Source organism: Pogona vitticeps, chromosome 4 (genome assembly GCF_051106095.1).
Source record: "Pogona vitticeps strain Pit_001003342236 chromosome 4, PviZW2.1, whole genome shotgun sequence".
Lineage (NCBI taxonomy): Eukaryota > Metazoa > Chordata > Lepidosauria > Squamata > Agamidae > Pogona > Pogona vitticeps.
In genome coordinates, this window is record NC_135786.1 from 37,829,007 (window position 1) to 37,844,190 (window position 15,184).

Below are 15,184 nucleotides of genomic sequence, written 5' to 3' on the forward strand. Positions count from 1 at the left end.
GGATCGGAGGACAGGTAAGTATTTCTCTATGGCGACTTATGGCTTGTGTGCCAACAGGGAGGGCTCTGTGTGCCAACTGTGGCACGTGTGCCATAGGTTCACCATCACTGGTCTAGACTGAAAACATATGTCAGTTACAGAGACAAGAGATTTACACTGGGCTGAATTGGGAGATATGCTGTCCCATCTCATCCCTACATGTGGCAGGAGACAGAGGTTGCATCTCTCCATCCTAGGTTTTTTTGTCCCATCTACAAGACCACTACAGCTGTACTGTACATGGTGTGTGGCACACATCTGGAGAACCTCAGATTGGCCCAAAGCCTGTTGCTTAGCAGAATGAATCACACTAGAGTAAGCCCTTTGAATCTATGGGGATTTGGTGAGTCACCTCCATATTTTCAGTTGATTCAAGTGTACTGACTCTAATGGTAAATCAGGCAAAACCCAAAGAAAAATAGGAAATAAAAAAGTTAAAAGAAAAATGTGGTGGCACTTTAAAATTAAAGCAAGACACAGTTAGTGTAAGCCCACTTGAATTAATGGAACTTACAGAGAGGTTGACTCACCAAAGCCCCACTGTGGGCCTACTGTAGTTGTAACTCAGTACGCTAAGGATGAACTGACCATTACTTTTGTGCCTCACCAATTGTCTGCTTGGATGGGGCTAATGGGAATCAGAATCCAGCAGCATCTGGAGGGCCACACATTCCTGATCCCTGGTATAATCTGAGAATGGACTGTGCAGCTTGGGGGATTTTCAGAGAGGGCAGCAATCCCACAGGTCATAGAAAGGAAAGGAAAGGAAATGAACTTGGGAAATTTTGCATGAAGGCTGCTGTGACACAAATGTATGTAATGGCTCTAGAAGACATCTTGAGCCCATTTTTAGGCTGCCTGCTGACTATGGTATGTTTTGCCACTGAAGTGCACATGGCCCCTCCCTAATTCATTAGTTCTAGAGCCCCTCTGGTTCTCAGTTGCTTTCTTAGAGCACTTGGTCCTTAGAAGCAGCAGCCCTGTTCTGCCAGTGGTGCCCTGTAATGGGACACGACTCTCATTTGCCCTTTATGACTGACAGCTCCTAAGGCAGTGTAACAAACAATACATAAAAGTGTGAGCAAAACATTTTTTTTTTAAAAAATAATAATTTAATATTTCAAAACCAATCTCCGTTTCAGAAAAAACTGGAGTAATATTGTCCTATTGGAAGAATGCATTCATTTCAACTCTTCTCTCTACCCCATTTTAAAATGATGTACCACAGATAAAGAATTGGGACTGATACGATCACAAGTCAACTCTCCTAGTGCAAAGATAGTCTCAAGCTTATGGGAGGAGAAAGGCATTGGGCCACACGAGAGCCCTACCCATCACATTTTCTGCATATTCTCTTACATCTGTTTTTAAAACGAAACAAGAAGAACTGCGCAAGTTATCCTGAAGGCTGCTGTGCCACAAATGTATGCAATGGTTTTAGAAGATATCTTGATCCCAATTTTAGGCTGCCTACTGACTATGTGATTTGTGTATGACAGCCTTGGAATGCCCAAGTTCCAGAAAGACAACTGGACAAAAATTAGGGGGACGTGAAGCAAGTATTGTTTTCACATCCTGAAGAAGGTAAATGGCTTTGGCACAGAAGTGCTGAGGCACCAGAGATTATTTTCAGCAGATTTATGTTCCTTCTAATCAAGATCTAGGAATGTCAAAGGCAGTTCAGTACTGCTGACTCTCATCAGCATCTTCTGCAAAAAAAAATTAGAGGTGGTTCCTGAGCTGGCTGCCCATCTGTGTGCAGGAGCACTTCAGTTCAGCCTGTAGCCGCGGTACTGCTGTGTTCTGCATCCCATTCATCCACAGAGAGTGGAGATCAAAGCCTAAACTTATTTCTGGGTGATGATGTTGCAAATGCATTCATACAGATAGATGTACTTGTCCTGGGAAAAAGAAAGAAAGGAAAGTGAGTTAATACGGATGAACAGAAGACAAGGACTTCTGTGTTCCTATTCTATTGTCAGTCAGTAAATTTGCAATATTTCTGCAGTGTGTTGAGAAAAACAGAAACACATATCCAAGAATCACATCTAGACCATTGTCTTCACAATGGACTAGAAATGAAGTTGAGGAGTATACAATGAGTATACCAGAGCACAGACAGAGTTCTGACTCCTGTCCTCTGAAGATGCCGGCCACAGAGACTGGCGAAACATTAGGATGAACAACCTTCAGAACACGGCCAAAGAGCCCGAAAAACCCCAAACAACCATACAATGAGTTAATTAAGCAAACATGACCAAACTGCTAATGCACCAGCAGAACCACGGATGCTCAACTACACTGTGGGACACCCATAGCTGCTCTAAGGCTTCAGTAAACACCCAAATTTCTTTATCCATATGTGAACATATTCATGGATAAATTTAGATATATTAGGGACATGAGGTTGCTATGTACGTCAACTGTCAGGGAGTTCATACTAATATTCCACATCAGTGTTACAGTTCTCAGTCAGTGCAACTACAAATTCCTGTTGCAAACAGCATTTGAGCCAGAAGGTCTTGTGAACATTGCTCCCTAGTGGTAGGATGTATTGCTTACAAAAACTCTCAGGGAAATAATCCATATGAACTTTCACTTCAATGCAATTCAAATTCCTTCTAAATACACACACACACACATGAAGATTTTATACACCCCACCCCATTTAATGGAATAAGTGTGCATTTGTTTCTTGACCACAGCACAAACTCCATGCATTTTCCCAGCACTTACTTTGTAATATTGTGTTCCTGGAAAATGGCTGTCCCTGAATTGCAAGCTACCCCACTCCCTGCCATTGTCCAAGGATCACCTTTAAGGTATGCACTACTGTGGCTGGTCACTTTCTTGACTAGCTTGTTTACTATTTGTGCTGACCAAACATTTTTATGACACTTAATATTGTTCTTTTATCCATTATCTACACTAGAGAGAAGCTCTAGAAAAGTCTCTGATTTGCTTTGCTAAGAATCTCCAGAGACTCTCCTTTTTCTGCCATGTAACCTGTTTATACTTTTTAAAATGGTGACAAACTGCAACAAAAATGATCCCTTCCCCACTCTTTCATAGAATCATAAAAAAGTGAAGTTGGAAGGTGCCTACAAGGCCATCAAGTCCAACCCCCTGCTCAATGCAGCAATACAATCAAAACATATCTGCCAGGTGATTATCTAAGTTTTTCTTGCATGCCTCTAGTGTTGGAGCACTCACCAACTCCTGAGCTACCTGGTTCCACCGTCATACTGCTCTAACAGTTAGGAAGGTTTTCCTGATATTCAGCCAAAATCTGGCTTCCTTTACCTTGAGCCCATTGTTACGTGTCCTGCACTCTAGGATAATTGAGAACAGATCTTGCCCCTCCTCTGTATGACAGCCTTTCAGATATTTGAAAAGTGCTATCATATCTCCCCTGAGTCTTCTTTTCTCAGGGCTAAAAATGGCCAATTCTTTTAGCCTTTCCTCATAAGGCTTGGTTTCCAGCCCACTGATCATCCTTGTATCCCTCCTCTAAACTTGTTCTAATTTGTTAGCATCCTTCTTGAAGTGTGGTGTCCAAAATTGGACACAATACTCAAGGTGAGGCCTAACCAGCAAAGAATAAAGGGGGACTAGCACCTCGCGGGATTGGGAACTATACTTCTATTAATGCAGCCTAAAATAGCCTTTGCCTTTTTTGTAGCCACATCACACTGTTGGCTCATATTTAGCTTGTGATCTATGACAATTCCAAGATCCTTCTCGCTCGTAGTTTTGCTGAGCCAGGTATCCCCCATTTTGTAACTGTTCAATTCGTTTCTTTTCCGAGGTGCAGTATTTTGCACTTATGCCTGTTGAATTTCATTCTGTTGCTTTTGGCCCAGTGCTTCATCCTATCAAGATCATTTTGAATTTTGTCCACTCTTTATTGGATGGAGATGAACTATTTCATAAAATCAGAGCATGTATGAGCATCCCACAGAAGCTGAAGAATGCTTTGATGCATCATGCAGAAAAACCTCAAAAATGAAATCTCATTGACATCCCTCTGGCTCTGGTAAAAGAAGGCAGGTCCAAAAATATCTACTGTGTGAAATTTTGCTTGATCATGACTGACTCCTCTATGGATGTGGGAGATGTGGTAGTTACAGAATGGGTGAAAATGGTTCAGAAATTTCAGAGGGTATAAAACAAGTAAGATAGAACACAATTTTTTTTTGCTTTATTATTTTTTTGTTGTATTTGTGTTTTTACGTGTTGTACAACATCCTGGTAGAGCTGATCCTAAAAAGCATCAGATAAATCTTAAAAATTATTTTTTAAAACTTTTACAATGAAATACAGTATGTGTATAGCACACTTTGTAAGGAGTGTTTGCTCTAAAAGGTGGCTTCTAAGAATTTAAAGTAATTAATTAAGCTATAGCTGTCTGGATAACTCATTGGTTTAGGCATATGGCTGTAGAACCAGAGGTTGGGAGTTTCATTCCTCAATGTGACTCCTGTGAGTACAGCCAGCCTGTATGGCTTTGAGTAACCTGCCCAGAAGAAGAGAATGGTAAACCACTTATGTTCTCTACCTGGAAAACTCTGAAAAATCGGCACCAAAAGTCAGAACTGACTTAATGGCACATGATGATGGTTATGATTAATTAAGCTATACAGAACAAGCCACATGGCTTACTATAGGAGTTCAGGCCAATTAAATTATCCATTTCTTAAGTAACTGCCTATTTCTTAGTATGCTGGCAAAATTAAAAGGGGGAAAAAAGAGAAAGGCAAAATACTGTGGCACTTTAACAGATTTCTTTTCAGTGTGAGTTTTCATGGACCAAAAGCTTTTCCACAAATGTTCACACTGGAATAAATCTGCCAGTATCTTTTTAGTACTCTAGTATTTTGCTTCTTCCTCTTTCCTCCCTATAATTTTGCCATCATGCTACTTCCTACCATGAATGATGAACAAGTAACAAAAACGTTCAAATATTCTTGATGAGGCATTTTGCTCTGAAGGCTCAGCTGGTGTTTCTGTGCTTCTTTCTTCATAGTCTAAAATGACAACGACTATAGCCAACCTAAAAAGGTACCAACACAAGAGAAAAAGTAGTAAGCACACTGTGACTTGTGACTTTTAATTGGCTTCAGAGACAGAGGCCTTTGTCCAGTTGGTACTCCAGCAGAACTACTGAATTGCTGAAATTTACACAAATGTTCCCTCCCCATTCAACAGTTGATTCAACAGGTCTACTCTAGTTGGGACCACCAACTGGATTTTAGTCCAGGTATTATATACAGTGAATCTGCAGATTCACTTATAACAAAAGAGTACAGATGTGCCCCTTTTGGCCCTGACACAGTTCTAGGCCAGAACCATCTTTTGGTGTCCATTACGTACCAATGTTGGGGTCATGAGGCAGCAGCTCTTCACCAGTCTCAAAACAACACCATAGACATCCACACTTTTCTCTTCTTTCAGCTGCTGCAGGAGGGTGTCCAAGGCAATCAGCACCCCCATTTGACTCACATTGCCCAAACTAGGAAAGAAATAAGAACCATTGGTCGAGGGCTGGGATGTTACCCTTCTTTTGTGACTGGCTATTCACATTCACCATCCCCTGGACTGGGAATACCCCATGTGGGATTGATTTCAGTGCTCGTTACCCCTGGTGAACACATCTTTAACCTACTGGGAACCAGATCCTTACCTGCAGTGCAGAACAAAGGGGCTGGTTCTCTTCCGACATGGCGTTAGTTCCCTGACCATGGTGAGGAAGCCCATCAGGATTTCAGGGTCTGGTAAGTCTTCTCCTTCTCCCAAAGGAAACCGGAACCGTTGCAGCAGCCTCTCCTTAGCCTTTTTCTCCTGAAAAGGCAGCAACTATATCATGATCATGAAACAAGTAAGTGAGTGAAAATGTAGAGGGCAGGCCAGTGCAAGGGTGAACAGCTTGCTGTATCTGAAAAGCTTTTATGCATACATGGACAAGGTGTAGTTTAGGGTGGGCAGAGGTCTCATGTGGCTCTCTTGGGGCCTAAAACCAAAGTCACCTAGAAGAGTTCACAAGTGGCAAAACTGTGAACACTAAATAGAGCAAAGGGCTTTTTCTCTAGAACATCCTTTCCAATATATATACAAGAGCTGAGCAGGGCAGTTGAGGACAGGATATTTTGGAGATTGTTCATTCATAGGGTCGCCATAAGTTGGAAGCAACTTGATGGCACATAAACAACAAGCTTTGTGTGAACAAATGCATTTTTCCAAGCTCAAGGGGTAGGTATATGCAGCTCCAGATCTCTGAAAGTTGCCTGCCTTTGGACTCTGGTCCAAATGCACATATGAGATCGAGAACATTGCATCATCAATTTTCTGCTATGGCAGAAAAGGTTTGGAAGACATTGCCTTAGTGATCTAGTGCTAGAGAATGGAAGGGCTAGGAATGGTCTAAGAGCTAAAATCTGGAGTCAGTTAGGTGGCTTAGTCATAGTATTTATCTTTTTTTGTCTTACTTTTTCCAGACTTCTTACAGAAAGCAAGGGAGAGAAAGGATTAGCAGTAATATATCCTGTATCATAGAAAAGTCTATGGATCTATCATGCAGCCTTTTTTATTTATAACAATATATAATTAGAGAAGACTCCCTGGAAAAGACCCTGATGTTGGGAAAATGTGAAGGCAAGAGGAGAAGGGGATGACAGATGACAAGATGGTTGGACAGTGTCACCGAAGCTACCAACATGAATGTGACCCAACTCCGGGAGGCAGTGGAAGACAGGAGGGCCTGGCATGCTCTGGTCCATGGGGTCACGAAGAGTCGGACATGACTTAATGACTAAACAACAACAACAATAATAATTAGAGATGGGGATGAAGCAATAAAATGATACTTCATCTTGTTTTGGGTTGTCAAAACCCGTTGCCTTTGATCCCTTCCCTCCTCTTCCTATGCTGTGTGATATAGGAAGAGAAGGAAAGGGGGACCCAAGCCATTCCACAGCCCCACTACCTCTGCAAAGGGGGTGAAGGGAAAAATATAAAAGGGTTATATTCATTGTTTCATCGGGGTCAATGGAACCCAAGAATACAAAGCAATGAATATCTGATGAATCAGGGATATTTATTGAATATCCTGATTTGTTTTTATATTTGTCCCCATGTCTATATATAATCCAACTTCTGTTTTTAAAAAGATTCACTGTGGCCTACACTCAGTCCAACTGACACAATAAAAACAACTGAAACACCAACATTTATCCACTAGCTTCTCATAAATCAGTCTATACAGCCCAGACTACAGTCAGCCAGAAAGAGAAACCTGGTGCAGCACTGAAAGATGCCAATAGAACACATATCCCAAGATGAGCCACACATGCAAACCAAGCTTTAGAAGAAGATATGAAACAACCAACTTTTTAAGTCTCTATCATCAGAGAAAAATTATGCTCCCTCTCAGCTCAAATATTAAATATAGTCATTAGCTAGGCTTTGAGCTAGCTAATGAGTGTGAAGGCAAGAGGAGAAGGGGACAACAGAGGACAAGATGGTTGGACAGTGTCATCGAAGCAACCAACATGAATTTGACCAAACTCTGGGAGGCAGTGGAAGACAAGAGGGCCTGGTGTGCTCTGGTCCATAGGGTCACAAAGAGTCGGAGATGACTTAACGATGAAACAACGATAACAACAAGGCTTTGAGAATGACCAAAACATTATTTTCACAACATCCAATAACATTTCCCGTGTGTTGATAATCTGGATATTTGATAGGAAGCTGAAGAGGGGGAATAATGGGTGGATGGAGGCACATGGAAGGTCACCTGACTACCATGAGCCACAAACTAGGTGCCAGAAGACAAAATAATGACATCTCAGATTCAGCCAACTCTAAACTGCATTTTGTTCTCATGAATCTGAAGACAGTGTCTGCTCAATATGTACATCCAGCAACCTCTCTTGCCTTGCCTCAGACTTCTATATGGCCCTATTTTTGGTCTCACATAGTTTACCACCTTCCCCTCCTTACCAACTCACGTACATATTTCAGTCTGAGCTGAACGCATTGCCATCCTGAAATGACCTTCTCTGGACCTTTCTGTGCAATCAACCTTTCTGTGCAGACTGGTTCACTCTCGGAGGGCCAGCATGAGTTGTCTGGAGTCTACACAAAAAATAAAGATTGAGGTTAGAAGGTTGAACATCAGCTCTTCCCATGAAGGTTTCTTATGATTTGGTTCTATGGAGACATCCAAGAATGGGCTAACTGGGTGAGATCTAGACATAAACCACCCAAAGAGGCCTTTGGTTAAATGGGTGGTATATAAATGGAATCAAATTGAATTGAATTGAATCGAGCTGAATCAAATCAAATCAAAAAATAATGTGTGTCTCAGCAATAAGGTGAGTTAACCCATTATTAGATACCTCCTCACACCAGAGTATTAGTTGCTTCTAACTGGGGTGATGTCACAACAACTGCTGGTCATTCAGAGTCACTATGCTGCAGATTTGATAGCCTGTGAACTGAACACACATGTGACATAGGTACACTTAGTGCTCCCATACTAGTGCTATGTGAAAGGCAACTTCCTGGGGGTTCATTCCATTAGCACAATTCCATAGATTAATATGAAAAAATGCACAGACATAGCAACAGTGCCATTTGCATGGGTTTTCCTGGAAGGATGGAGCTACCTAAATAAGAACTCCAGCAAATGGCAATGTTAAGACTGCATGGGATTTATTTATACAGACACAACTTTTATGCAACCAAGTGTAAATGGAATTACTGCCAAACTTTGATGATCCCTGCCAATCTCTCATGGAAACATTCCTAGTTTACTAAGCTATTGCACCACTGAATCCCATCATCTCAATGTAATCTCTGTTCCTGAATTCGATTTCTCTCTACACAACAACTGTCTTACTGTACTGTTCTGTAGAGTGATGATGGTGTGGACTCCGTGTTCCCAGATTAGCCCCCAGAATTCTTCCAATGCAAGTTTGTATGGTCCTTCAATAGCTATATAATCCTTGATTGAGTTGCAACCCTGCCAAAAAGAAAAGGAAAATGGAGTTTCAGCTATTATAGATAGCCAAGAGAAAGATGATTTGGCAGATTAAGAAAATAAGTGTCAATGCCAGAAAATCAATACAATCTAACTTTGGATGTTCATAGTAACATGAATCTGATGATAGAATTTGTGCTTGAACTTTTGGTCCCTGTTAATGTTATTGTTTTGCATCTTGGCACTTTTTATGAAAAATCCACATCTTTTTTTTTACTGTGGAAGACATGTGTTGTGCAAAACACAAGGCTTTCAACACAACATACAATTCTATTGCAAAGGTGGCCATCTTTTTGCTCTCATATAGGAGCAAACATCCCACAATTTCTCCCCCACCCCATTTTTACAGGATGTCTTGATTTGTTGAAGATCCTTTTTGCCATCTATGAGAACATTTGTGAGCATTGTTACGTACTTAGTTGGGGAGAGAGTCCGAAGAGCTGGTTATTCTAGATCCAGAAACTTATGGTTCTGGCACAGCAGGCCTTACTAACAGCTGCTCCCTGGGAGCAATGGCAAGATGATGAAAGACTAAGTTGCACTTTGCCGCACACTCTCTAAGCTAGCCTGTTGCTCTCAGGTACAGTGGAGGACTCTACCCTGTCAATGCCAGATTCAACCATCAGTATGAACATTTCCTGTGGAAGAAGGTCAACATCTTGTTATTTGTCACAGGTAGTGAAATGTCCCAGGATAGACCTCTGGAGGTGAATGCTGCAGCCCTGGTCTCACCAAGCCCTTTCTGAGAAGCCCCTGGATATCCTTCCTAATTGCTGGGGGGGGGGGTATGAAACTCATGCCTCTAAAAGTCTACAAGTGCAGTGTTATTGCACTTGACATAAGCAACTTATACGTTCTACAGGAATGCAGCAAACGAAGCACAAAGGACACTTGGGAGATTCAAAACAGGAGCTCCTCCCAAAAAATGGTAAACATATTTCATGGTGCACTCACAGGGATGAACCAGACGTGTGGGAGGTCAGAGAAGGGATCTCGATCTACGGGTGAGAACTTCACTTTAGATCGATTGTCTGTAAAAGAACCTTAGTATAAGAATCAAAGGTTGAGATGACACTTTATAAGGCTTAACTCAGCCCCACGCAGCAGGATTTCACTCCCTACAACATTGTACAACCAGCCTGGTGAATTTTAAATGGTTCCATTGCTACCATGGTTGCTGTGGACCCAACAATCCCCACAGCACCTAGCTTCTTCCAGTCATGTACCAACGGTATTTCTAATACCCACCCTACCCCTATTTTTTGTTATTTCTAACTTTCCACCATCTCATGCACATATCTTTCCTTCCCATGCTTCAGTAGGTGTTCTGATTTAGAGGGAAAGAGCAGGGCTTTAACAGGGGAAAACAACAGGAGCAACAAATACAGGAAGGCTAGCACAAGGAAGGAATAGATGTTCCAAGTCAAAAAGAAAGGCCTAGCTGCCCAGCCACCAGGGCACTCACTGGCCCTATCATTGGTTAGAGTGAAGTTTCTATCTCAAGGAGCAGATTTTGGCAGTCACAGAAGGGTAGCAAATTGTCAGCTATCTAACTCGTTGTTGGTTTTGTTGTATTTTCACAGCAGGGAAAGGAGAGTGGTGTTTTGCTATTTTCTTTCATGTGTAAAAATAACTTAGCTGGTATTCATACTATGCACCATGATTAGGGTGGAGTTGGTGTGACATTTGCCACCTTAGCCTAGCTGTGATTCCCCATGCCTTCCTTATTCACACTGACACCCAGTTATGGATTCGCTGTGTGACTTTTCCTTGTAAAATAAGGATTTTTGTCAGCATTGTGATTATAGAAAATGAGCTAGTTCTTCTTTCATATCTCATTAGAGGATCAAATGGTAAAAGAACTGATTTTAATAGCAATTGGCTTTTCTCACCTACATAGATTCACAGTTAACATGCTTTGTTTTGTGATTGCCCATTGAAAGGAAAACTTGAGCCTGATCTGCAAGTCTGATTGTTGAAGTATGCATCTCTGAGAAAATATGGTTAATGGGAGACATTTTAATTGAATGACATGTGATTTCCCCTTAATATCTAGTTTGAACATCAGTCAAATGATCATTGAACAGTTTTTGGCAAAGATTATCTTAATCTCAATTCTTCTCTGTCATATACTCTGTCATATACTACATCCCATAGCCACTGTGCCTGTTCAGGTATTACCAAGAAATTTGGGAGCATTATGTATCTATATGAGGATGCTTCCATTTCTGAAACATTAGTAGACCAACATAATATGACATCGGTTCTTCACTTCAAAGGGTCTGAACCTACCTATGAAGGTGAGAAGCTTTACTACTGAAGATAATGGTAAAATAAATTGCAGCTGTTTGAGAAAGTCAGTGAAAATGCACTCTTTTGTTGTTGTTGTGCACTCTACAGCAAGCAATTCTATTGCCCTCAGTAGTTTTGAGGAGACATAAGTAACAAAGAAGGCAAGATGGAACATTTGGCCAAAGACCATGTTGTCAAACATGAGGATACCAACACCACTTTCTGAAAGCAACTTCCCAGGTTATACAATTAAGGGCAGTTTGTAGACTGAGATGGGGAGGGGTCACCTCATCTTTTGTGGAAGCCTACTCCAGTCATGAGTGACACTGCCAAGGCCCACCTTGTCCTGATGTGCTACATACATATCTGTAGGATTTTCCAGGTCATCCAAGCCTTCCCCTCTTCCTTAATATCTATAAATCTGTTGTCTCAACCCTTCACATTTCTCCTTTTCTCCTTTTCTCCTGCATGTCCAACAAAAATCCATTACTTACAATGGCTCTTGCTGGAGTCAAGGCTGATCTGTTGGTTGTCAGAAGACACAATAGCAGAACTGACTTCCTCTTTTGCAGCCTCCAAGAGCATCTGCTGGAGAAAAAACAGCACAGAAAAGAAAGATAGACACAGACAAATGGGCAAGTTGTCAGTCAAGGATGTACTTTTCTCCTCTGTTCAAGCATTCAGTCAGAAGGGCAAGGCTGTGACAAATAATGTGTTCCATGCAACTGCCTGTATCTTTTCTCTGACCTTTTTTTAAGTGAAAGCATACCCCGAGCAATTTTCAGTGAGAAAATAATGCAGAGAGATTAGCTGCTTAACTCTTTCACTTCAGCCATCATGGAAGTCCCTCTACTAAAATATATGGCCCCAGAGTAAGACTTGGGAGCCTTAACCTAGCAAGGTTTCTGAGCATTTCCCCATAAAGGGAACAGAGCAGAGAGGGATGTTGTCTTAACAATCTCATGGTATACATGATCATCTCTTGACTTCTCATCACTTGCTAACATTGAGCTGAATGATTACTTCCATTGAGAAGTTTTGCTTCTGAGGAGTTATGAAGCTGAAATTAGCAGTGCTGGAGCAAGATGTTGATGATTTAATCAATTACTATATAGCTGCAAATGCAAAGGAGGTCCACTTTTAAAGTAAAGAGCATATTCTCCTACATATTCCTTAATTTGTCTTTTTCTTTCATCTCTTCTAATTATGACACAATGCCAGATTTCATACATAGGATCCATGTGTTTGCCACTCCAACTGTTGAAGGCTTCTGGGCTTCTTCCTTGAAATCACGGCCATTCTCGAAAAGCTCAAATATCACTGAACTGGTGCATTTTTACACATTTATATGAAGACACTGCAAATGGCTATTACAAAGGCTTAGGGGAGAGCCTCCTTAAGCCCAGCATCTGCTGATTCTCTTACCTCATATTCTCTCAGGAAACCAGCGTTGGCATTGCTACAATTTTTTGCATGATGCTGAAGGAAATTCTTGAGAGGAATAGGATGTGAGCTTGAAAAAAACCACAATAAATTGGTTTAATTATTTAGTTATCCCTTCAAGTCCATCTAGCATAAGATGAAATACCTGCAGAGAAACACCAGCACTAACGTTGAAAGGTTAGGACCACCATTTATCATTGCAATTATTCTCATTGCAACAATGAGAATGATATGACTCTAGAAACAACTAGCATGTGCTGGACAATTTTTCTATGAAAGCTCATACAAAAAGAAGAGGTTTCGGTCCTGCAGATTGCCTTCTGATTGCTGTGTACAGGTTGCTTGCTCCTGATGGCATTTTCAGATTATGAATTTAAACGAGCAAACAAAATGGAATGTTATTTTCTTACATTATAGTAGCCCTGATCCTGCAGCAGTAGCATAATGATGCACTTACATATAGCGGATTAGGAAGAAGAGGTCTCTTTATAGCAACTGGCAATGGATGCACTAAGGATAATTATGAGGCTTATGATAGGATTGCTCCTGCAGAAGGGGAAAGCAAATAGATACTTACACCTCTACCACAGACAGGTCATGAAGGGGCTCTTCAGAGATCTTCTCTAAAATGCAGTTGTGCAGGAAGATGTACTGTCCCTGGAAGAGAAAGGTACACAAGTATATTATTTACATAGGAGCTGATCTCATTGTAACACATCTTAAAACAGAAAGGCAACCCAGTTTCGTTTTTGTATGCAATGCGAGCTTCTGGCTTCTCTTCTAACATTGGTACTGACCTGTTGTGGTATTTGGGTAAGCTTTTGCTCCATGCCTTTCCATGACAAGAGCAACAGATCAACTTAGCCCTGAGGCTCAGCATATTCCAAAACATGACTGTCTACATTTCTCCTTGAGAGTGCACACTGCTCCCGTGATTAGTGTGCTTACGTAAAATGTTTGGGAGCTGCAGGGGAATTCAAGTCAATCTCTGACTTACTGTTAGATTCAGAGCTCAAAAGACACATGAAGTGTCTGGGAGCTGAAGTTTCTGAATACCGTTAACTCTGAATGACTTCTTCCTGTTCCTTTCCTACAAGAGGATTGGCATCATCATGGCCATTCTAGATTTGTATGCAGCAGCACTAACCATTGCATTCAAACTAGTCTCCAAAGCCTTTCAGTCATTAAGTTATTTTCCTGCTTGGATTTTTTTCTCTCCCATTTATTTTTAAAATGAATGTAACCATCTTTATTTTTCATTTCTTATTACGTGGCTATCGGGTATCATTAAATAACTTGATCCAAAGCAACAGTGGAACCTGACAAAGAATTCCTATTTTTTTTCTTACCAGAGTCTCAATCATTAGATGGCGGTGCATCCGCAGACTGTAGACGGCATTGAATACGTCCACCACTTTCTCATGCTTCAACTGCTGCAAGAGTCGATCAAGAGCAATGAAGGTGCCTGTCCGCCCCACACCTGCACTGCAACAACAACGAACGCAGTGATTTTCACTGGCTGCCTTCAGCTCAAGCTCATGGGTTTTGTCCCTTCTCATTCTTCCCCACCTGATAACTCCACATTTTTCTGAACCCCCAGAGACAGAACTTAGACAAGATCAGGCTTCCATCCCCACAGATTTTTTGCAGAATCAGTAAGTACTGGCAAAGTCATTGCTTTTACTATGTAACTTTTCTGCTTCCTTGTGGGGGCATTTTGAGGGGACTTTTCCCACCTTTTAAGCTGGATTTTTTTAAAAAGGAAATGTAATCTAAAAGTAATGAGCAATGTAAAGAATCACTAATGGTAGTGGTGGGTGGATTTTGTGGGGTTTAGGGATATGATATATCCAGTAAAGAGTTCCTTTTATTTCTGAAAAGTAACTCTGCAACCTCTACTCAGCTGTCATATCTGGGCCCTTCATCCATCACAAATTTCATGTTGCAGCTCAATGGCCAGCGCCAGAGGTTGCAAGTTGAGTTCTCTGTAGTGCCTCCTTGACTTGATGATCCATAGGGTCCCTTGCAGCTCTGCAGTTCTAAGATGATGATGATGATTTAAATGTATATAATATTCTAGATGTATATGGTAAGTTGCCGTTGGTCCTGCAAGTGGCTAGATGGGTTACCTGCAACTTACCTGCCATGTACTAATGTAGGTCCAGTTTCATTTGCACTTTGCATGTGTGCTCGCACCAGCTCTATGAATGCAATCATAGAGGTTGTGGACTCAGGAACACCATGATTAGGCCATGCTGTGTAATGCAAGTGGACCACTCTCCGTTCCATATTTAGCCCTTCCTGGGTTAAAAGAAGATCACATTGGTGCTTGCTATAGGAGGTCAAGTATGAGAGTTTGTTCTGGGCCAA

The 15,184-nt window shown here is 41.3% G+C and overlaps 1 protein-coding gene across 7 annotated transcripts in view; it reads right to left on the reverse strand.

Annotated features, from left to right (window-relative positions):
• Window positions 1-1,128: 1,128 nt before the first annotated feature.
• The window catches only part of LOC110073332 (receptor-type tyrosine-protein phosphatase V), a 61,274-nt gene continuing 47,218 nt past the window's right edge, over window positions 1,129-15,184 (reverse strand). For 2 of the 7 annotated variants that reach the window (XM_072997109.2, XM_078393320.1), the window contains exons 27-37: window positions 14,955-15,115; window positions 14,164-14,299; window positions 13,392-13,471; window positions 12,797-12,884; window positions 11,866-11,959; window positions 10,034-10,110; window positions 8,939-9,061; window positions 8,050-8,172; window positions 5,723-5,895; window positions 5,413-5,551; window positions 1,129-1,940 (exon numbers count right to left, since the gene is read on the reverse strand). In XM_072997109.2, coding sequence (XP_072853210.2) covers window positions 1,887-1,940; window positions 5,413-5,551; window positions 5,723-5,895; window positions 8,050-8,172; window positions 8,939-9,061; window positions 10,034-10,110; window positions 11,866-11,959; window positions 12,797-12,884; window positions 13,392-13,471; window positions 14,164-14,299; window positions 14,955-15,115 — 1,248 coding nt within the window. In that variant the 3' untranslated portion in view covers window positions 1,129-1,886. Of the gene's footprint in view, window positions 1,941-5,412; window positions 5,552-5,722; window positions 5,896-8,037; window positions 8,173-8,938; window positions 9,062-10,032; window positions 10,111-10,971; window positions 11,960-12,796; window positions 12,885-13,391; window positions 13,472-14,163; window positions 14,300-14,954; window positions 15,116-15,184 lie in introns of those variants that run through there. The other 5 variants (XM_072997110.2, XM_072997112.2, XM_020782371.3 and 2 more) reach the window with 5 other exon arrangements.